The sequence below is a fragment of the Sordaria macrospora genome, chromosome 1, assembly GCF_033870435.1.
Source record: "Sordaria macrospora chromosome 1, complete sequence".
NCBI lineage: Eukaryota > Fungi > Ascomycota > Sordariomycetes > Sordariales > Sordariaceae > Sordaria > Sordaria macrospora.
In genome coordinates, this window is record NC_089371.1 from 1,285,331 (window position 1) to 1,306,675 (window position 21,345).

General features: G+C 52.5%; 7 protein-coding genes across 7 annotated transcripts; 3 read left to right on the forward strand and 4 right to left on the reverse strand.

Moving 5' to 3' along the window:
* Positions 1 to 416: 416 nt before the first annotated feature.
* SMAC4_05004 (uncharacterized protein) lies at positions 417 to 2,728 on the reverse strand. The gene is made up of 2 exons (XM_003352841.2): positions 2,198 to 2,728; positions 417 to 2,129 (listed from the first exon to the last, which is right to left on the reverse strand). Exons 1-2 carry the CDS (start codon positions 2,725 to 2,727, stop codon positions 1,091 to 1,093), a joined length of 1,569 nt encoding a protein of 522 aa, XP_003352889.2. The 5' UTR covers position 2,728; the 3' UTR covers positions 417 to 1,090.
* Positions 2,729 to 3,018: 290 nt separating this feature from the next.
* Positions 3,019 to 4,593, forward strand: SMAC4_05003 (uncharacterized protein). The gene is made up of 2 exons (XM_024655391.2): positions 3,019 to 3,272; positions 3,344 to 4,593. Exons 1-2 carry the CDS (start codon positions 3,169 to 3,171, stop codon positions 4,125 to 4,127), a joined length of 888 nt encoding a protein of 295 aa, XP_024511286.1. The 5' UTR covers positions 3,019 to 3,168; the 3' UTR covers positions 4,128 to 4,593.
* A 606-nt stretch (positions 4,594 to 5,199) lies between these two features.
* Positions 5,200 to 6,352, reverse strand: SMAC4_05002 (uncharacterized protein). Its single transcript, XM_003352839.2, has one exon. The coding sequence runs from the start codon at positions 5,986 to 5,988 to the stop codon at positions 5,284 to 5,286; it is 705 nt and encodes a 234-aa protein (XP_003352887.1). The 5' UTR covers positions 5,989 to 6,352; the 3' UTR covers positions 5,200 to 5,283.
* A 277-nt stretch (positions 6,353 to 6,629) lies between these two features.
* On the reverse strand, positions 6,630 to 9,095 carry SMAC4_05001 (uncharacterized protein). Its single transcript, XM_066090218.1, has 3 exons — positions 8,464 to 9,095; positions 8,089 to 8,387; positions 6,630 to 8,031 (listed from the first exon to the last, which is right to left on the reverse strand). Exons 1-3 carry the CDS (start codon positions 8,810 to 8,812, stop codon positions 6,820 to 6,822), a joined length of 1,860 nt encoding a protein of 619 aa, XP_065945502.1. The 5' UTR covers positions 8,813 to 9,095; the 3' UTR covers positions 6,630 to 6,819.
* A 343-nt stretch (positions 9,096 to 9,438) lies between these two features.
* SMAC4_05000 (uncharacterized protein) lies at positions 9,439 to 10,601 on the forward strand. Its single transcript, XM_003352837.2, has 2 exons — positions 9,439 to 9,901; positions 9,994 to 10,601. Exons 1-2 carry the CDS (start codon positions 9,746 to 9,748, stop codon positions 10,297 to 10,299), a joined length of 462 nt encoding a protein of 153 aa, XP_003352885.1. The 5' UTR covers positions 9,439 to 9,745; the 3' UTR covers positions 10,300 to 10,601.
* Positions 10,602 to 14,259: 3,658 nt separating this feature from the next.
* Positions 14,260 to 16,997, forward strand: SMAC4_04999 (uncharacterized protein; the record flags this gene model as incomplete). The annotated part of the gene is made up of 3 exons (XM_024655390.2): positions 14,260 to 15,141; positions 15,202 to 16,284; positions 16,366 to 16,997. Exons 1-3 carry the CDS (start codon positions 14,763 to 14,765, stop codon positions 16,995 to 16,997), a joined length of 2,094 nt encoding a protein of 697 aa, XP_024511285.2. The 5' UTR covers positions 14,260 to 14,762.
* A 166-nt stretch (positions 16,998 to 17,163) lies between these two features.
* Positions 17,164 to 20,172, reverse strand: SMAC4_04998 (uncharacterized protein; the record flags this gene model as incomplete). Its single annotated transcript, XM_024655389.1, has 1 exon — positions 17,164 to 20,172. The coding sequence occupies one exon, from the start codon at positions 20,170 to 20,172 to the stop codon at positions 17,164 to 17,166; it is 3,009 nt and encodes a 1,002-aa protein (XP_024511284.1).
* Positions 20,173 to 21,345: the final 1,173 nt, after the last annotated feature.

The following is a 21,345-nucleotide window of genomic DNA, read 5'->3' on the forward strand; positions in this document are numbered from 1 at the left end:
AAGTTCTACCGCCCTCGTCCGCCCAGCCAGAGACCGACGCGGGACCAAGAGGCGAGAGGGCACTAGCCCCGATGCGGTAAGGGACCCACTTGTGGCACTGGGTGACAAAGCACCAAGAGGCTCTGAGCAGCGGCCAGGCAGGGTGAAGGGTGGTGAGGAGTACTTGAAGGTACATTTACACCAAGACAGAGCTCAACCTGAAAGATCGATAAATGGCTGGTGACCGGCAGACACATGAAGTAGCTCACAGGTACCACCTTAACCCCCATTCCAGGCCTCCCCTGTGACTCAAGGGGTGCCACTGCCTGAAGTCTGGAAACCTGAACTGGAAACTGGAAACGTTGCTCGCTCCCTCGCTCGGACACGACTGCCGCAGAACCGCATCACTGATCCATTCCAGGTTCAGTTCAGCCTCACCCGCTCCAACTTTCTTCGGCTCACCATTGTCCTACAGATGAACACTGACAGGAGGGGTTTGTGCCCGCGCCCGCTTTTGGTGCCTGGCATATGATTTTGATCCGATCTCTTGTTCTCTAAAGTTACCAAGATACCTTAGAAGAAGCCCACCCGCCCGCGCGGTTGTTGTTACTGTCACGGTTACCTACCCCAACAATTCTCACAGGCTACGAATACGCTACGGTTACAATCAACAGCCGGCCGGCAATGAATTGGACGACAGCGACTCCGACTCTGGACGAGACGAGGAGATCCAACCTCAATCCCCACCATGCTGCGACCCATTCGGTTAAATGCTATGGATGCCATGGTTGCTCTTGTCGCCGAACTTGGAACAGCCATGCTGACTGTTCTCTCCAATTGCGTCATTCGGATGAAAATAAACTCGAGACATCACACGAAATCATCCAATGTGAATCGTGGACATTTTGGTGCGCTGCACACACAGCATGGAAGTCTATCATTGTTTTGATATCTTCGAAATCTGCACGTTTCAGAACGAACCACTAGTTGCGCTACATGCTACCAAAGTCCGTCTAAACTCTAAGCTAGCTCCCTGACCAATTACTAAAATCCATGGGTATCTTGAACTTTCCATGTTTCATTGCCTCGTCTTCCATGCCCTCTCCTCTCCTCACCTCTTCCTCGTCCGAGTCCTTTGCGTGACCGTCTTCTTGGCAGGCGGTTTCTCTGCTACAGATCCACCGTCGTCTTGATCGTCAGGGCTCTTACGCCTGAGCGTCCCCAATCCCACGTTCACAAACTCTTCTTCGCTGTCCGACTCCCCGAGGTTGAAAAGCACCGGCATCCTGAATGGTGCCACGTCGCCGCCAGCCCCCGCATCCCCCAACACATCGACATCCTCGTCTTCGGCGTCGAGCCGTCGCTTCTGGATCTCTTCGTGCGGGTGGATATCGAATTCGTCCTCCTTCTCAATGTACTCGACGTTCTCCTCGACCTCGACGAAATCCGGCGCCAGCGCCGACCACCGCTGTGGACTTGTTACCGACCAGATGTTTATCCTCCCCGTTTCCAGACCGCATGCTGCTAGCAAGGGCTTGTGGGGATGCCATTCTATGACACCCTGTTCCTCCTTTGGCCCCTCCAGCATGCGTACCAGACTGCCATGGCCGCGCTCCCAGATGTATAGCTCGTGGTTATTAAACGTCGATGCTGCAACATACTCTCCGGTCGAACTGAATGCAGCATGGTTCCATGATAAGCGGTTGACCAAGTCCTGGAACTTGTGCTCGAGCGGGATTTGGATCGTGTCGGGGTCCAGGTCTGCCGATGTCAGGTCTGGCACTTTGAATGTCCTGATTGTCCGATCTTGTGCATTAACCAGCAGCTCTTTGCCAGAGTCTGTAAGTCGTAATGTGGTTATTACACCGCCGGCAATCTTTTCCGAGTAGATGATCTCATGTGTCGTCGCATCGATGATGTTGAGTCGGCCTTTGGTCGTGCCGGCGAGGAGATGTTCGCCTGTCGCCGTGTATACGATCGCTGTCGTCCTGTGGCTCGCATCTTGCTTGGCGTGCTCTTCTTTTGTCGCGGTGTCGGCACCGTCGTCGGATCGCTTCTCGACTGAAGGGAGGATATGTCGTACTTCGACGGGATCGGTAACATCGACGAGCATCGGCTGTTCTTCGAATAACGCGGCGACAAACTGGTGGCTGTAGTGATGATGAGTGTCAGCTCCAGCACAGCAGACTAAACTAAGTACCCGGGGAAAGCAACATACTGATGCATTGGGTGTAGTTCGGCCCCATAAACAGGCGCGCGGAATCGCACCTCGCGATACTTGCTCCCATCTTGTAGATCCCAGAGGATTACCTTCCAGGCTTGGCAGGCAGACAGCAAGTATCGCCCACATCGTGACCAGCTTAGCGAGGTGATGTTCTTGAAGTGTCCTCGAAGCTTGCGCGCAACCCCCATGGTCTCAAGATCCCAAATCACCACAGTGCCATCAACCCTCCCTGAGGCGAGGAAGTCGCCCGTCCGGTTGAAGCGCACGCATGTAGAGTGACCGGATCGGATTGTGTTGGTGATGTGTTCGGGGTAATCTTGGAGGAGATAGTCTTCGGCAAGTAGGAGATTCATAGTCGTGTTGTCGAGGGATTTGAGGTACTTTTGTCGATCCTTGTTCCGTAGTCGTGCATACAGGACTGAGCCACGGTCGCGGAGAGAAAAGGTACGATGTTGGTGATGCTGAGGTCGAGGTGTTGGTTGTAGACGATTTCCAGTCGCGCTTTGTCTTTCGCGAACCTCCATCATTTTCACGGATTCGGGGTGCCCCCACCTGGAGCTCACCTGTCACCTGTGTGGGGTTCCCGTTTCCAGGGGGCATGCACGGCCCAGCCCAGTGTGCGTCAGGGGGTCAGTCCCACCCCCGCCTGCCGGCGCAGCGAAGGACAGCGGTGGATCGGCCGGGATTTTAATGGGTGGACACAACCGTCAAGCGCTAAAATGACCGTCGACAGGGTCAAGAGTGTGGGGTATCAATCTTGTGAAGACTCAGATTCGGTTCATCGTGAGCGAGACATCTCACTTACACGATTTCTTATATCACTGGTAAGTTTCAATACACATTTCTCTTTTGTTTACCCTCGTTCCCGTCCCACTATCTTCTCATTCTCAACAACGAATTACCAAAGTCTTCCCCTAACTGACAAGACGTGCAATAGAACAGCATTGAATCATTAAACCCCAAAAATGGCGAACTCCAAGTTTGAGTACGTCAAGCAGTTCGAGCAACCTGACTCACTTCTTCCAAACACCTGGATAGTAGTAAGGCTCGATGGCCGTGGCTTCACAAAGTAATTATTCCAGCCCTTCCCAAAACCATCATTATCATCATCATCCAGCCACTAACAAACAAACCCCCCAGATTCTCCACCAAGTATGCTTTCGAGAAGCCCAACGACATGCGCGCCCTAGACCTGATGAACGCCGCCGCCCGCTCCGTCATGTCCGAGCTGCCCGACATCACCATCGCCTACGGCGTCTCAGACGAGTATAGCTTCGTCTTCCACAAATCATGCACGCTATTCGAGCGACGGGCGAGCAAACTGGTTTCGACCATCGTCTCAACCTTCACAGCCTACTACATCTACTTCTGGCCGATCTACTTCAAAGACTCAAAACCTTTGACTCCGCCGCTCCCAAGCTTCGACGGCAGGGCCGTCACCTACCCGTCCGTCCAGAACCTGCGCGACTACATGAGCTGGCGCCAGGTCGACTGCCACATCAACAACCTGTACAACACCACGTTCTGGGCCCTCATCAACAAGGGCGGCATGGACGGGACGACGGCCGAGCTGATGCTCAAAGGCACGTTTTCGGCGGACAAGAACGAGATTCTGTTTCAGAAGTTTGGGATTAACTATAACAACGAGCCCGAGATGTTCAAGAAGGGAAGTGTCATTTTTAGGGAGTACGAGATGGTGGAGCCAGAGACGACGAAAAATGGCGTGGAAAAAGAGGCGGAGAAGGCGAACACGGCCGTGCCGGAAGTCAAGTCGAAAAGTCAGCTGGAAAAGGAAAAGAAGGCGAGGACAAAGGCCAAGATCGTGGTGGAACATTTGGATATTATCAGGGATGAGTTTTGGGAGAGGAGGCCGTGGTTGTTGAGTGGGAAGCCGGGCAAGGTTCCTAAGGAACAAAAGCCTTGATCGGGGATGGGGATGGGGAGAGGGAGTGGATGAAGAACGGAAGGAATGAGTCATATGAGATATGATTACCCCATGATACGATACCTCCTCTGTATATTTGTTTCCAATTGAGCTTCGATGGTTTGGTGTGCTCTAAAAGGGACTGGCTTACTTTACTTCTATAAGGGGTTCTTGGAGCACATGCTTTTTCCCATGGCGAGTCTTTGAAGTTTGACTTCCTTTTAACCGACCTTGTGGACGAGGAGCTGCACATTGCAGAAATGGATGTATGGGAAGATTGGCGTTAGAATCAAACCCGCCGGTATGCCTCTGGGAGGACAACTGAGCTTTTTTTTGTTGGGATTCACATCTTGAACTGTAGTCCGAAATACCTTTACATTTTCATGTTTCATTCTCACTTGCTTTTGAACACCGGAAATTTTCATATAGAATGCCAAAATAAAATGCGTTCGTTTCTCAATTTTGATTAAAAAATAAAATTTCAATTTTATATATATATAAATTTCTTCCTTTCCAGTGTTGCTAGTGGTATGAAGGCCCCTGACCTGAAGCTAGATGCTCATTATGCGAACATGTCTGTCGAAGACAGATTGTACAAAAGCAATTAATGAAAGTAGAAGAGACGAAGAGTGAAGTTGGTGCCGAGCCGCGCACACTCTTAACATACTTTCTCACATTCTGTGGAAATCTTGCGCCGCGCCTTTTCTACTTGCGTGAGAGTTCGTCGTATTGTCACCGGTGTAGTAGACACTTCCACGGCCTGAAGCTTGGGAATGATTGCAAAGTGTTGATGACAATATTGCTTACTCCCGTCCTTACCTATCAACCTAGCTAGCTCCTCTCGCGAATCGGCCAGATCTGTCCTCCTAAATCCATCAGACAAATTACAAAGGACAGGGAAAGTCCTGGCCTGGTGCCTGGTGCCGCGTGTATTTTAGGTGGCGCATATGTCATTCATCCCTCTGATATATCACAACTCTGGCCGCAGACAAACTCAACTCAACTCACCAAGTCAAGTCAAGTAGCATCGCAGCCTCGTCGTGTACCAGAAGAGACTGTGGCGTGTGGTGTCTTTCTCTCAACAGGGGGTATCTTATTCCAACAACTCTTATTCCGACAAACTTTTCACCATTTCCTTGATCAATGCACCACATCCTCAACCCTTCGTCTCCTTCTTCTCCTTCTCCTGCGCCCTCCTCCTCTTCTCCTCCTTCTTCGCCCTCCTCTCCATCTTCCTCGCTTTCCTCTCCTCCTTCGTCTCCTTCGTCTCCTTCGTTTCGCCTCCGTCTTTCCTCCTCTTCTTCTCCTCCTCCTTCTCCTCCTTCCTTGCTGCCTTCTTCGCGGCCTTCTTCTCCTCCTTCTTTTTCATCTTCTCCATCGCCTTCCTCCTCTTCTTTTCCTCCTTCTCCCTCCTCTTCTCTTCCTTCCTCCTGCTCACGCCCCCCTTCAAACCCGCAACATCCTCCCTATCAGTAGGCGTACTCCTCCCACTCTGTTCACTGTCATCAGAAACAGTCCCAGCAAGTCCCTCCCCCCTAACAAAACTCGCATAAAGCCCCCCCGCACCCGTATATTTCCCGCCACCAATATTCGCCGTAACCGCATCCAGCTTCGATTGCGTAGTGGTCTGCGTCATCTGCCCCGTTTTGGAGGTATCCAGCCCTTTAAGCTTCTCGTCAAAGGCCGCTAGCCACCATTGGTCTGACGTGTAGTGCGTCGAACCGCCTATCCCCCGCCCGTCGGTGTTGCGGGAGATGCGCAAGGGGTTGGACAGGCCGATGGCGTTGTCGGTTGGGTGAAGGGTGTGGCCTTTGCCGCGCCAGCCTTGGGATTTTAGCAGGCGTTCGCCGTATTTGGTCATGGTTTTTGGATGTTGGGGGATGTGGGTTTGCTGGGTTGTTTGAGGTTTAGTTTGATTTGCGACCGAAGGTTTTCTTTTGGTCGGCTGCGCCGGGGAAGTTCGCGATTGATTGACGGATGGAAAGTGTCGCGAATTGGTTTTTGTTACGATTGGGTTCGAGTGATCGTTCTTCAGAAAACTGTCGGTCGGTTGGTCGGCAGTTTGGTCGGTCGCGTAGATGGGCGCAGAAGTTATCGGAAAACCGAGGACGAGAGGAACAACTCCAATTGATTATATACAGAGCGGAGGCCGAAGGAATGATGTGGTAGGGAAGGATGCGCCGAGAGGAATTGAAGGTTTTCTGTCCTTCTTGTTGGGTGTCGGTTCGCGATCGCCAAAATCGAGAGTTCCTCAAAAGAAAGTTTGGCGGTGGGGTCGGACTGTTTTGTGCAGGGATGGGGATGGAGCTTAGATAAGCCTCTATGAAGCCATGTGATTGGTACTGATAAGACTGATACTTGGGTACTTCGAGGAAGTCTGGGCAATTCGGACCATCGAGGTTCTCCTTTTTGCTTGGTATTGTTTATTTTGGGGAAGGTAAACATGAGTACAATATCTGGAGATAACTTAACGATCATCAATGCAGTTTAAACAAGTTTACACAACGAAATGTGAGACAATGCCTCTAATGCATTTGTACCATCTATATACCGTTTGTTTCTACAGATGACCCTAGACGAGCAAAGTGACTATCCAGCTCCTGGCTTGCTATTCCTTCGTACTATAACCAAATCCCATGTCTCTTCAGGAGATGTTTCTTTCCTTACTGTTAAGCTTCCGTCATCTTTCCACCTAGAGCTCATCTCCACTAAACTCATCCGCAAACACCTCCTTAACCAGATTCTTCTTGTTAATCTTCCCCATCGCGTTCCTCGGGATCTTATCCACAATCTTCAGCACCTGGGGGATCTTGTACGCCGCCAACCGATCCTTCAACGCCCTCCTCATCTCCAGCGGGCTCCACTTGCCCTCCGGCACATGCTCCCTATCCAGAATCACCACCGCGCCAACCTTCTGTCCCCACTTGCCACTAGGCACCGCCAGCACCGCGCACTCGGCCACCTGCGGCAGGCTGAGCATCTCCCTCTCCACCTCGAGCGCTGACACCTTCTCGCCGCCGCTCTTGATAATGTCCGCGCTCTTCCGCCCCAGGATGAAGTACATGTCCCCCCGCGCCCAATCCTTCTGGCTCTCGCGGTCGCTCTTGCCCGCGCCCTCGGGCGCCGGTCGCCTGACGGCTACGTCACCCGTCTTGAACCACCGGCCCTTGCTGCCCGCCACGTCCTTCTCGTCCGTGACGAACTCCTTGGCTGTCGCTTCGGGGTTGCGCCAGTACTCCCTGAAGATGCTGGGTCCGCGCAACTGGATCTCGCCCGCGCGCTCGCGGCCCGTCTCGGGGTCCCATTCCTGACCGGGTTCGATGATGGTGTTGTTCTCGATATCTACCAGGCGGGCTTCCACACCCGGGAGAGGCCAGCCGACGGAGCCGTCGACGCGGTCGGCGGTTTCGAGGCCGCAAGAGAGGGCCATGCCTACTTCCGTCATGCCGTAGCGCTCGAGGAGGACGTTGCCGGAAGAAAGGTCGTGCCAGGCCTTCTTGATCGGGGTCGGGAGGGCGGCGGAGCCGGAGATTGCGAGGCGGAGGTTGGAGGGGGCGATAGCTTCGCGGGTGGCCGCTTGGAAGTCGTCGGGCAGGTGCTTGTGGGTCGTTAGGAGGCGGGAGTAGACAGTCGGGACGACGGTGAAGAAGGTGACCTTCTCCTTATCGGAGGTGTCGGGGAGGAAAGGGGCGGCGAAACGCTTCCAGACGGCGTCGGGGTTGAAGGGGAACATGAACTCGATGGAGCTGCCGGCGAAGAGAGGGGTGAAAATGGCGTTGATGGTGCCGTGGATGTGGTGCAATGGGAGCACGTGGAGGAGGTGGTCGGCTGCGGTGTATTCCCAGGCATGGATGAGGGAGCAGGCTTGAGCGGTCATGACCGATTGAGGGATGAGTACGCCTTTCTGTACAATTGTCTGTCAGCAACCCTTTGGTTAATAGTAGAACGGGAGATTTCCTACAGGACGGTTTGTGGTTCCGGAAGTGTAGAGCATCATGCCCGCCTCTCCCGGTCCGGACTTGGTGTCCAGAGTGACTTTTTCATGCTGGCTTCCTCCTTGGAACTTGGTCAGCTCAAGAAGAGTTGGCTTAGAGTCCAATTCCGTCTTTAGCACCTCCTGTGCCTTATTGGTGAACTTGGCGGAGGAGAGGAGCAGCAGGGCTTCGCTGTGGTTCAGGATGTACTGGAGCTCCGGAGCTGGGAAAGCAGGAGACAAGGGTACGGCAATAGACTTGGCCGCCAAACATGCCAGTAGAGTTACTTGTTACGGAATTCCATGTTAGTATCTTTTGCCGTTCAAAATCAATGGCTGGATGTAGATAGATGACTGGCTTACCTACATAATCGTAGCTGTTTTCTACCAAGAAAGCGATGCGTTCGCCGTTAAGATCTTCCTTGCCAGCGGTCTCATATAGCCTGTTCCGGGTCTTGTAGACATCCTCTAGGAGCTCGCCATACTTGAAAGTCCTTCCGCTGTTGGAGTGAACGACGACAGTCGACTCGGGGTCATGACGAGAGATGGCCTCGAAGACGGGCAGTTTGGGGAGTGTGGACGCCATTCTGAAGGCACCGACCGATCTGCAGTTGAGGTATCGAGGAGGGGAAGCAAAGGCGGCAGGAGAGGTCTTGTTAAGCAACCGGGAACCAAGTCGCCTGGTGCCGAGGGTTATAAAGGGTAGGGTCATTGGGAAAGAAGAAAGAGGGCCCCGGAGGTTGGGCGGCGGGTACTACCTTGGCCACTTTATATTGCGATGATCTGGGACTGGAGACGGTACGCGTGCCCTGTCTAACGGAGCACGGTTTAGGTAGGTGGTGAATTGGTCGGTCGGCTTACACCAACCCGATGTCGAGTTCACAAGGCGCTTCTCAAGTGCTGATCTAGAGGTACCTAGCCCCGGCCCGGTGGAAATGGTGGACCGGAGATACAACAAGGATTGGGCGTCATGAATCCAAAACCATGGCACCAAGGAAGTGGAACAAGAGAATGCCGAGTCGGGTCGCCTCTTTGACCTCCTCATGGTTGCACTGGCAACGCCAACGTTCGAGCTATATCACCTCGTATGTCAACAAACATCGCCATGAGGAACAGTATTTGTACACCACCTCACACTAAATGCTAGAGACATACTAAGGAACATGTTTTCTCCTGGTGCTCCAAGTATCCTTTGGGGAATTCCCGTCCACCCTCCATCTCCCGCTTCGGCAATACGGTAAAAAGATGGCGCCTCCCGTCCTACAGCGGCTTTCTGTCCCACCCCACAGTTGATGTCCACCCCTGCAGCCGAAAGATCGTGGGGCGTTTTTACATGGGGTGTAAACAATGGGGGTCCCCGCGAATTCCCATTGGCTTCTGTCATCCAACCTTTGGTCAAGCTCTCCTCTGCCCCTCCACCACGAACAACTTTGAAGAAGTTTGTTGATCTCGAACATCATCACCATCATTCGACATCCCGACAAACTTGCAATTTATGCTCAAATTGACGCGGTCATTTGCGAACTAAAGCCAAACATCGACACGCCCCGCGCCAACTGCATCAAAAGCGCAAGCGCATAGCCACCCGACCCAAAACCTCCAAGTTCCCTAGTCTTCCGGCCGATACCACCCCGGATCTACTTCTATGTTGCGCCGCACCGTCTTCGGCCTCGCCAGAAGCGCCACCAGCTCCGTAACCTCGTTGACCGCCTTCCGACCACTCTCCACCACCAGCACCATGTCTTCCTCGGGGACGGAATCCCCTTCTACTACCCCAATGGCGGATGCGATTCGTGAAAAGGTTCGTTTCCCTCCTCCCTCATGCGTCCTCCCCCTTCATCCCTCTGCCCTCGTTTTCAAGAAATGTTCTAACCTCATACCCCTCCCTCACAGATCACCGCCAACCTGCAACCACGCACGCTCCAAATCCACAACGACTCGCACCTCCACGCCCACCACTCCGCCATGCGCGGCGTCACCTCTCAGGAGACGCACTTCCGGGTGATCATTTCGTCGGACGCCTTCAGGGGAAAAATGCAGCCGGCGCGCCATCGGTTGGTATACGGATTGCTCAAGGACGAAATGGCCAAGGAGGGCGGGATCCATGCATTGCAGTTGCGGACGATGACGTTGGAAGAGGAGGAGAAGAGACAGCAGAAAGAGGAGGCAGAGGAGAAGGCGAGGACGTGTAAGGACTAGGGGGAGGAAGAACTGATGTGGAAGGGATAAGGGATGGTTGGGTACCAGTCTGAACTGGAAGCCACCAACATGGCGGGAACGTACTGTGAGCGGGATGAGGATACGGAGGGGTTGCCGAATGGCGGAATAGGGAGCACATGATGGCGCTTCTGGTGTTGCCCTAGCTGGAGATCAGAGCTGCCCGGGGAGGAGGTACTTACCTCTGTTGGGTCACAAAAAGGAAGGAAGGGAGAGCGAGGGGAAATAACCCCAAGAGGAAAAGAACATAGACAAATGATACCCATGAACCTGATAGGTCACATCAATCTTGATTCATCTGCGCCAGGCAGATGCCGTGGTAATGGTGGGTGATAACTGCCCCAAGAAGGCCAGGATGCGTTTTCCAGGAAGGAAGCAAGGAAGGAGTGGGAAGCTGTCCGAGTTTACATGGGCAGGTTGGAACGACAGAAGGTGTAAACCGCTTGGAAATTTCCAATCCCATTCAGACCTGGTCTGGCTTCGCCTGGTAATCCCTTCTTCTTTCTCTTTTCGTCCTCTCAGACTTCTCTCTCGTCCTTGTTTCTCGCCGGGCTTTTTTGTTCTGGGTCTCTCCTTTTCTTTTTTGTTTCTTGTTCCCTTTCTTTTTTCTTTCTTTCTTCTCTGTCTCGTCAACCGGCAAGCATCGCCAACAAGCCCATCGCGCGCTTATCGTTACGATTATCCACAGCTGCCCATCAAAGCCCGCAATGACAGCAATGTCGATGACCCGTCCTCGATCTCCAAACAAAAACTCGGACGCCAGCTAGCGGTTATTTTACGCTTCTTTGGTGCTGTAAGCGTACCTTAGCCGTACAGCTGACCGTCCGGCTTCATTTTTTTTGGGAGCGAGCCGTCGCAAGCCACGAACCGAGGATTTTCATCATCATTGGTTCTTAAGCTGAATTGCATCCTCCCATGTACAAACAAGCAAGATTGTCCAAAAAAAAAAAAAAAAAAAAAACAAAAAAACACCAGTATTATGTCTCGTGAGTCGAAGGAAATTCCTCGAATTTTTCCTGCGGTCTTGCGCGCTCGAACCTTTGGCATCCTCTGCTCTTGGCACTAATTCCAACAGTGAGCAACCTCCAAATCGGTTACAGTACCGTTACGGCCATGACATCTCGTTCCTCTTCCAGACCGCCCGTCTCAAACTGTCTTGTCCAAGAACAACGCAGCGAGACTACTATGGAAAGCACCGACGATCTTTGTGAACGATGCAGGGAGATTGACTTTAACAGTCTCTTTGATAGCACTTCGCTGAAGGCACGAACATGGGGAAAACTAAGTACCCGCGCCAGACACTGTGGCCTGATAGATCTCGGTGTTCTCAGAAAAGACGCGATATGCATACTTTGCCGTTTCTTCTACTCCGCACGTTGGCCCCAAGCACCTATGACTCCCTCCGCCGACCACTACCATCTGCGGCTGTTCTCAACGATTGAAGTTTCGAAATTATCGTTTCCAAAGCAAGATCTTCTTGGAAAGACCGTGTGCAGCGTTGTCCCAGGGAGGCTATTAGATTTCAACCGCAAGACTTTGGATGACGGTCGCGAGGCTTACTATGTCTGCGAGCCCACGCTCAGGGCAAACGGATACTTTCTTCCTGACGAATCGGCACCGACATCACCAGATGACAGCTACAAAGGCATTTTCTGCCTACCTACAGGGCGGCGCGTTCTCTCCAGGCATATCAACTTCGACTTGATACAGGGCTGGCTCCAGCAATGTGATCATGATCATATCGAGAGTCGGCCCAACCGCAACATAACCCATTCTGCTCCGCTACGGTGTATCGACTGCTTTAGCCGGGAAGTCGTTAGGCTGCCCCCTGGGACCGATTACGTGGCCCTCAGCTACGTCTGGGGCGGTATCTCGGCGGCTGGCATGTTGAAAAGGGAGCAGGGCACGGGGAGGCTTTTCGTACCAGATGATGTTCCTCAAGTCATCGGAGACAGCATTGTCGTGGTAAAGAGCATCGGAAAGCGTTATCTTTGGGTTGATCAATGCTGTATTGACCAACATGACAACGAGGACAAGATGGCCCAGATTCAGAATATGGATAACATATACCAGGGTGCCTACCTGACCATAGTGGCAGCCGCTGGTAAAGACTCCACCTATGGACTTCCCGGAGTCAGCCGGAGGCCAAGAAGGGAGCAGCTTTATGTCAATACCGGCTCTTATTCCCTGGTCGGATCCCTTCCTACCGCCCATGAGGTAATCCGAAACTCGATCTGGGCCACGCGGGGATGGACATATCAAGAGACTGTCTTAGCCCGCCGACTTCTGATATTCACCGACTACCTAGCACACCTCGTGTGTCCAGCACAGATATGGTCCGAAGATAAAGCTCTTCCCAGACGGCCTACCGATTTGACCACCGCTAGCAGACTTAGAGACGGGGCTGTTTCTCATGAACCTGTACCGGTGCTATCTCAAATATTCGAACTCAAAAGGTATCGACGGGGGGAAGGTGACCTCCGCGATATGTTCCGCCATTTTGAACAATTTTCATCAAGGGATCTAACTTACGAAGGGGATGCTTTCGACGCCATCAGAGGCCTACTGTCACGATGCCCCTTTTATACGTACTATGGAGTTTTGCTGCAAAAATGTGGCGAATCGCTGGAGGACACTTCACAGCAATCCAGACACAGAACAACATCATTACCAGTGGAATTCTTTCAATCCCTTTGGTTCAGCTTTGAGCCTTCGGAGGGAAATTTTGAGGTACGACGACGACCAGAGTTTCCCAGTTGGTCATGGCTCGGTTGGAAAGCTCAGAAGGGGACTAGCTACAATTCCAACATCAATCCAAGTCTCAGCAATCAAGAGAACTCCGACTACAGGCTTGAGCGCAAGGCAATCTTTTGGGCTGAGGATCAGAACGGTGCTCACGTACAGCTGATGGATCTCTTACCGTCATCAACAACCCCTTCGGCATCCTCATCCGATAATAGCACAAGAATTATCCCAGAGTTGTCGACGTATCTATGGGTGGAGAATATGGTGCTCCAACTTCAGTTTCAGGAGAATCACGAGAAGTGGCCCGAGTATCCTGATGAAGGGTATCTTAGGGTAAAATTCGAAAACGATGGCGTGAGGGGCCGGGTAGATTTGGTTCATAGGCCTCGGACGCGGGATGATCCCGTATATCAGAGACTGGTGACAGAGGCTTGGGATTGTCTTCTTCTTTGCTGCACATTCTTCGATATGAATTTCCTCGTGCTAGAGTGGTCGGATAACAACACGGCATACAGAGTTGGAACGCTGAAGCTGCTCGCTTCTCCCGACAGATATCAGGCTTTGTTGGAACGGGTTCCGCACTCTGTTCGGAAGATAAGACTAAGTTGACTCGCGTTGTAGAAAAAAAAAAAAAGGGGGTGTTTACGCCTCATGACTCTGTTTCCATCTTTTGCCTGTTATTCCCCTTCACTCTTCACTTTCCTTTGGCTCTCAGATTTCTTATCTCTTTCTTTTCGGTTGGTAAAGCATATATGATTGGAGCTTGGAGATGCCCGCTCGGGGCCGGTAAGATGATCGAGACCTAAGAAGTACACTACCGCATATGGAAGGAGGGAAAGAGAGGACACACCTGAAGGAAGGAGCGAAGAACCTCCGAGTCGGTCATGCGGAATATGGCTTCGGTTGCAACGTGTGGAAGGTGCATCTCGTTTGCAGTTTTGAATTTCAGAAATATTGAGACCTCACATAGCGGGGCAGATCATTTATTCTTCTTTCTTCCTTTCATTCTCGGCTTTTTTTTCTCTCGGAGTCTTTCGCCTGTTCGTCATTCCTTTTTTTCTTTTGCTCTTCCGTTCCCATCGACGAACACTCAACCCAACGCAAAATCTTCCACAGAATCGTTACGTCGCTTTTGGGATGGCAGACCGGATCAGGCAAAATAAGACGGCGGCTAGCCCATCGCGTACTTTTCATCACGCGTTCCAAAACGCACTCTGACAGCAATTTCATGGTCTGATTCAAGCCACGAGCCAAGATTTTGCCCGTCATAGATAAGCGCGCTTCGCCTCAGGACAACCCACGATGTATCGTACTGGTTGATGCCAGCATTTACACCTTCGGCTAGACCACAAGCATTGATGTTTTGAGCTGAGTTCCGCCTGCTTCACTGGTTGGTCAGACTTCTTCAACCTCGACCACCAACCTGCTTCCGCTATAGCGATTGGATGGACGCACTAAAAGTGTCGTTGTCTTGCGGCTGAACGCTTGGATCTCCATCTCTACCTTACGTTGGTTCTCCGTTGATTTGGTTCACTGCCCAGCGTCACTGTTTAATATCCTACTGCCATTTCTCGCCCAAATAAGAAAAACCTAACGAAACGCGCATAAAAGAGGCTGATGCTTCGGTGGTAAGAATCGCCTACCTGACCTTCCAGTATCCGTTCACTCCTGCACGAGGCAAACTTACTTCACGGGTAGGCATGGACCGTTTCGGTGAACAGAGGGTCCTTGACTTGGGCAGCAACTGGAAGCACACTTACGAGGTCCACAGCTGCCGCCACTGCGCCAGGATTGTCCTAGATGAAGCTGAGCTAAAAGCAGGCAAGGGCGTCGGGGGACAGGTTCACTTAGCCGACAATATCTCTGATGCGCTGCTAGCGCGAGATGAAGGATGTCCTTTGTTTGGATATCTCCTTCCAAACTTGATGGACAAAGGGCTCTCGCTCGACGTATTGGACATTGATGGCTCCAAGACAGTATACGGATTACTTACTGGCAGAGGGCTTACGTTGTCCCATAAGCTGGGCGGAGAGGATAGGCTTCCCTCGTTTGGCAACTTGAAGGTAATTTTCTCATCGGGTAAGTGTCTGAGGAAGATCATCTCCACTTGCCGTGCTAGATTTTACTGACAACCACCAGGAAAACCAAGTGAATCATTAGATTGCGACCCATGCTCCCCGGAAGCTTTCCGGCTCTCGCGCAACTGGATCTCGACATGTCTCTCTTCCCACCCGCGCTGCCGCCTACCGCCATCATCATCTGAAGCACATGCATTCACGCCCACCCGGCTCCTCCAAGTCAGCGAACACGGCGTAAAACTTGTGAAGTCCTCTAGCATGGGTGACGAAGCCCAAACATGGTGTGCGCTAAGCTACGTCTGGGGCGGCGACCAACCCGTCAAGACCACCCAAAAAATCAAAGCAGCCCACTACAACGATATCTCCTTCGACAAGCTTCCCCGAGCAATTCAAGACGCTGTTCGGGTGTGTCGGGGCCTGGTCATTCCCTACCTGTGGGTCGACGCCCTCTGCATCATCCAGGACGACGAACATGACCTCAGAAGGGAACTCGGCAAGATGCCTAAAATATATCAACACGCTACCGTAACTATCAGTGCAGCGTGGTCGAGAAAGGCTGATGATGGGTTCCTTTACCGTCGCGGACATAAGTATCAGCTTTGCCCGCCGGTAAAACTGAAGGTCGTGGATCGGTCTTGGCAGGGGTCCATGTCTCATCACGGAGAAGACGAGGAAGAAAACCAGGAGAAACAAGCAAGGGCGACAGAGGCATACGCCTATGAGACCCCATCCATGTACCGAGACCCCATCAGCTCGAGAGCTTGGACGTACCAGGAGCACGCCCTCTCCCCGCGGGTGTTGCTCTACCGCAGCACGCTTCTAGAATGGAGCTGCAGAACGATTTCTGACTCCTATGGCATGCTTGAGTCGCACATTCGTGCGCGGAAAGCTGAGCAGCAGTCGTCTCACAATTCCGACCCGTTCTTCGTGCTATCATCGTCCCAGCCGTGGTCCAGTATCGTGATACAATACTCCAAACGTTATCTTTCCTTTACCTCCGACAAGCTGCGTGCCTTGTCCGCTATCGCCCAGGTTTACCATCAAGAAACGGGGAAGAAATACCTGGCCGGATTGTGGAAGGAGGACTTCCCGGCGGCGCTTTGCTGGTATGCGTCGCCGGAGGAGAGTAATAACGCAGATAAAGGTACAAATCTCGACTTTGGTTCATTTTTCACGGCCCCCCGAAAGCGGCCAGCTGGCTATCGAGCCCCCTCCTGGTCTTGAGCATCCATCGACGACGCCGTGTTTATGTTTCCCGCCGCCGATGAGGTCAAGCAGGTTCTCCGACCAGCGCCTGGGGTGAACATCTTCGGAGCTAAGATTACCCCGGCTTATGCTGGCGGGGAGTTCGACTCTGTCGCTTCTGGGTATCTTGACATAGAAGGGCCTATGGGAGAAGTGACAGCCTCGATGGCGACCCGGCTTATGCGGGGGAGACCATCATCGCCAAGCTTTGTTTCCGGAGAGGGAAAAATAAAGGTCCCGGTGGGAGGGCAAGGACATGAAGTGGTGGTGGTACTTGATACTGCTCCCGAAACAGAAGAAGAAGAAGGAGTCGAGAAATATGGGAGCGGTAGAACTGGCGTATGGCTCCTCGTGTTGACTGAATTCGTAGGGGTGATGGAGGAGGAGGTCGAGGATGGGGCAGAGAATGCCAATCAAGTCGGCAACGAAACCATCGACACCGCAGCGTATGCTGGGCTGGTGCTTGTGGAGGATGCCCAGGGGCGACCAGATACGTTTCGCCGTATAGGCTTTTTCCAGTGCTGTTATGCCGCAGGTTTTGGAGATGAGTATGATGATGGCTGCTCGGAACTCTGGAGAGAGTTTGGAATCAAAAGGGTAACCATCGTTTGAGAGATAGTAGTCTTTCATCATAATGTGAGTGATCTTTCCTAGGGAGGAGTCCTTTCAGTCCTGATAAGGCCGTGTCTTGCTTCTGGCATACATCAGTACCCAACAAACAGTCAATATATACATACCATAATCCAAACATTTCTATCATGGAAACCGCTTAACCCGCTTACCGCCCATTACTACCCTCCGGAACCGGGTGACTCGAGCTAGCAGCAGCAGCCTTCTCCTTCTCCGCCCTCTCCGCCGCCTCCCTCATCTCCTGCATCTTCTTCTTCCTCACAAACTCAACGAAATACTGCGCCCTCAAATCTCTCCCAGTATCCTTCACTTTTGCCTTTCCCTTGCCCTTATCTGTTCCCTTATCCTTGCCTTTACTCTTCACAATACCACCTGATCCAACAACCCCCGAAACAGCGCTACTCGTCACCCCAACCCCGACCGACCCTGATCCCGACCCCATCCCTGATCCCGAAGCTGAACTAGATGGGATTGGTGTTCCCACCGCTGGCTTCCTCTGCAAAAACTTTCTGCTACTAGTAATATGCGCTAACCTCGATAGGTTCGAGGAAGTTAACCTTGAACTAGAACTTGAAGAACTTGAAGAGTTCAAGCTGGAGTTGTAGATGGAGTTTCGCTGACGTTGTAAGCGTGGAGGAAGGCTGGGTTCGGGGATACTATCTGCGTTGCTGGTTTGGGTTGAGAGGAAGGGGTTCGGGTTCTGGTTGACTAAGTGATGATGGACTGCGGCTGTGGTTCCAGTAGTGATGGTAGTACTAGCTGGCCGTGACGGGCCGGGAGGAAGGGGAAGTGAGAATATCTTGGTCTTGGTCTTGGTGGCGCTGCTGGAAAGGAGCTTTGAGCGGGTTGTGGGGGAGGATGGGGCAAAGGGGTCGGGAATACTATCTGCGTTGCTGAGTTGGCTGAGCATGGGGAGGTTGGTGTTCGGGTTGGTCAAGTTGGTGTTAGTGGGGATCTGGGTGATAAGAGGACATGAAGGGCTTGGTGCAGTTGTTTGAGGAAGAGATCGTGCTGGTGCTGGTGCTGGTGCTGGGGCGGGAGTCCCTGGTACGATTTGCGAGCTGGGACGGATGTTTTCTTGCTGTGTTCGTTGGTGGTTGATGGGCAGTGTTAGGGAGCTGACGGCAACGTTTGATGCCCGCCGAGGAGGCGGCGGACTGATAGAGACCTGTTGCGTGGTGATTTTTGTTGAGGAAGCTGGAGGTGGTGGTGGGCTAGTATCCAGTCGTGGCCTTTTAAAGCCTGCTGATGCCTCTCGTGGAGGCGAGCTTTTACCGACTTGCTCCTGTGGTCGAGTGACTTTGGTGGCGGATGAAGTAGGGCCACGGCCTTGTGAGCGACTAGGTGGTTGTGGAAGCACAGCAGGAGGAGGCGAAGGAGATGGTGATAATGATGAAGACGCCGAGTCTATCTCGATAGGCGCAGCAGCATCTGAACCTGGTATTGGTTCATCTTCAATAGGAGGCTCAAGTTCCAGAGGCCTGTTGGATAGTCGACGTGGCACCGAACGGTCAATGGCCTGGATAACCGGCCGGATTCTCTTTTGCGGTATCGAGGATGGAGGGTAGATGGGGTCTGAAGCGAGTTCGGCTCGGAGGGTCCCGACCAGAGCTTTCGTGGTTGACTTTGCAACCATGCATGCCTTTGGTAAACGGTTCGTCGTCGACGGCGATGGAATAATAGGCGCTACCTTTGGTTTGCTTGAATCTCCGTTTTCCTCTAGGACTGATGGCGTGGCAGCAGACTCCAGAGTCTCGCTGATCGACCGTACCATCTTAGGGTACTTGTCGAGAACATCATTAATGTTTTCTTTAGTCAGGACCCCCTTTTGGTAGCGAGGTCTGGAAACCTGGTCATTGTAAAACTCTATGGCTGCCCGGACTGGGACATGGCCATGGCCATCTGCTGCTGCTTCGCGTATGTACTGTAGGTAGTCATTGCAATAGTAGCGGACAAAGTCGTCATAGAGAAATTCCATGATGGCACTTCGCTTTCGAAGATCACGGACACAAAGAACTGCCCGCACAAAGTCGCCGAGAGTTCCCTCGTAGTCTGGGTATGCCACTTTGTAGGCAGTATAAGGAACTTGAGAGGGCGGCCCGTTCGGTGGGATCTTCTCGTCAGAGCTGGCCAGTTGTTGAGTCCCTTGTTCCGTCGTCTTCACCGAATGACTACTGGTATCAGCAGACTGCTCTCCGGAAGGCTGTTGGGTATCGGCGATATGCTCAGACAACCTTGTCATCGCGGTATCTTCCGTTTCTGCTCTTGGAAACGTGGCCGAAGAACGTTCGGGCTCGGCAGTCGACCTGTAATCGCTATATACAGTGGTGACAGATTTCGGCATGATCCGGCGATGCTTTTCCGGTGGCGGCCTCGACGGCGTTGTACGAGAAAGGTAGCTGGCCGGGATGATTTGGGCTGATGGAGGAGTCTGCTCTAACTCTGCACGATGGGGCAGAATAGGCAAGGCCGCTTTGTTGACCGGAGGAAGAACGTCGGTGACCGCCTTGGGGACTTCAAATTCCAATCCGCCCTCGGAAGCAACGCTACTGCTCGGAGGGAATTCTGGCAAGAAGGGAACGCGAGCCTTGACTTTGAAGACTGGTGGAGATGATGGGCGATGTTCTGCTGGGCGTTTCTGGGACCAAAGTCGTTCCGGTAGGGCCCGAGTGGGGAGGTCGGGAGTTGCTATTGTCGCCTGTTTAGGGGTAGAGTCGTGTTCTGGTGATGGCTCCAATTCTGGTGTTCTATCCTTTGCTTCGCCGTCGTTAACAGGTGTCGTTGGTCGGATATGGTGCTCCGGAGATGGCGACCAAGGGATGGGTGTTCCCTCTTCGGAACCTGTACCGGTTGGTTTCGGTGTTGATGGTTCGTCTTGTTCCTCATCCTCTCTTACGGATTCTGTGTGCTGTGGTGCCGGAGAGGGAGTTCTTTGTAGTGGCGAAGGTGGAGGTGCGATACTGCGGATGTACTGCGCCTTGACTTCTTGCAGAAGCTCTGCTGGCACATTTGCAAAACCATCTGGATTCCAGGCATCTTGGCGGTCGAGTAATTCTTGCTGGTCCCGGTGAACTCGAAGGATACTGCGCGGTATCTTCTGCTTGCCGGCAAGGAAGCCAGGCGACCATGTGGGAATATCTAGGGCCGGTAAGGCCATGGTGAGACTGGCGATATGGGAGCAATGATTTAGTGTTGTTGATTCAGTTTGGGGACCCGGTCATAGAAGCCGCTGAAATGCAATTGGGAAAAGCCTTTCCTCGTAATCTTGGTTCAAAGGGAATATCGTTTCATCTTGAGTTGTAGGGACATTTATCGTATGGCGAAAAGCCTCTTCCGAGATGGTGAAGCTGGGGACAGCCGGTTGAAGTTGTGAGGTTTGTTTGGTCGCGTCGCAATCGATAAGCGCGTTCGGCCCCCGCCGTTCTTGACAAAGCCTCCGCATCGCCAACTCACGTGGTCGGGTACTCCGAAAACACACGGGTCACAGAGGCAGCCCAATAAGTACGACGGGAGCTGTGATGTTTGAAGCATGATTGGCTATCAGAGATGCTACCAGATGTAATGAATTTATGAAACGTGAGGGGAATGAATTCTTGAGTGGCTTCCCTACAAAATAATCGGCCATTTAGCGGCTGAATACCCACAGTCACAGCAGTTCTCTGTAGCCACCCACTCGCGCGCCCTACCAAAAGTCCTCCTACGCAAAATGCCGTGCACCCCCCATCCGTTTCCTTCCTCAGCACGGCCCTCAACAAGGAACCGTAGGCAATGAAAAGATGAACCGAAAAAGGATCTCGTAGTAGGTTACAAAAATTCCTTAGCCAGCCGAAGCCAACTGAGAGCGGTCAGGTATGTAGTTTTCAAATGGCAAAAACGCGATCTCGGATGAAGAAGAAAAAAAGAAGAAGAAAAAAAGAACAAGAACAAGTCGAAGATTCGGGGAAGGGTTGGCTGGATTAAATAGGTGCAGGGGACCGTCAAGGTTGGCCCCACCAGCTGTCAGGCCGGGCCAGGCCACCTCCAGGCCCACCCCCGGAATTGCGTGCATTTGCAGTGCAGGGGACGCTAAATCTTTAGCTACAGTGAAGTCCGCAAATTACGTCACGCTTCGCAGCTCCTGTTTGTGTACCGTAACATTGATCAACAGGTCCGGGTCCCAACCGTCGTCCGTCCCTTCCGCATCCTCTCCCTTTTCGTTTGGTGTTCCTTCCATTCCATGACGGCATCACACAATCTTACCTATCTTACCGTACCATCCACCGCATTCACCTGTCACAGTTATTGTTTGATTGACATGTTGCAGTGTCTCTGAACTTAACCATCTTCCAAT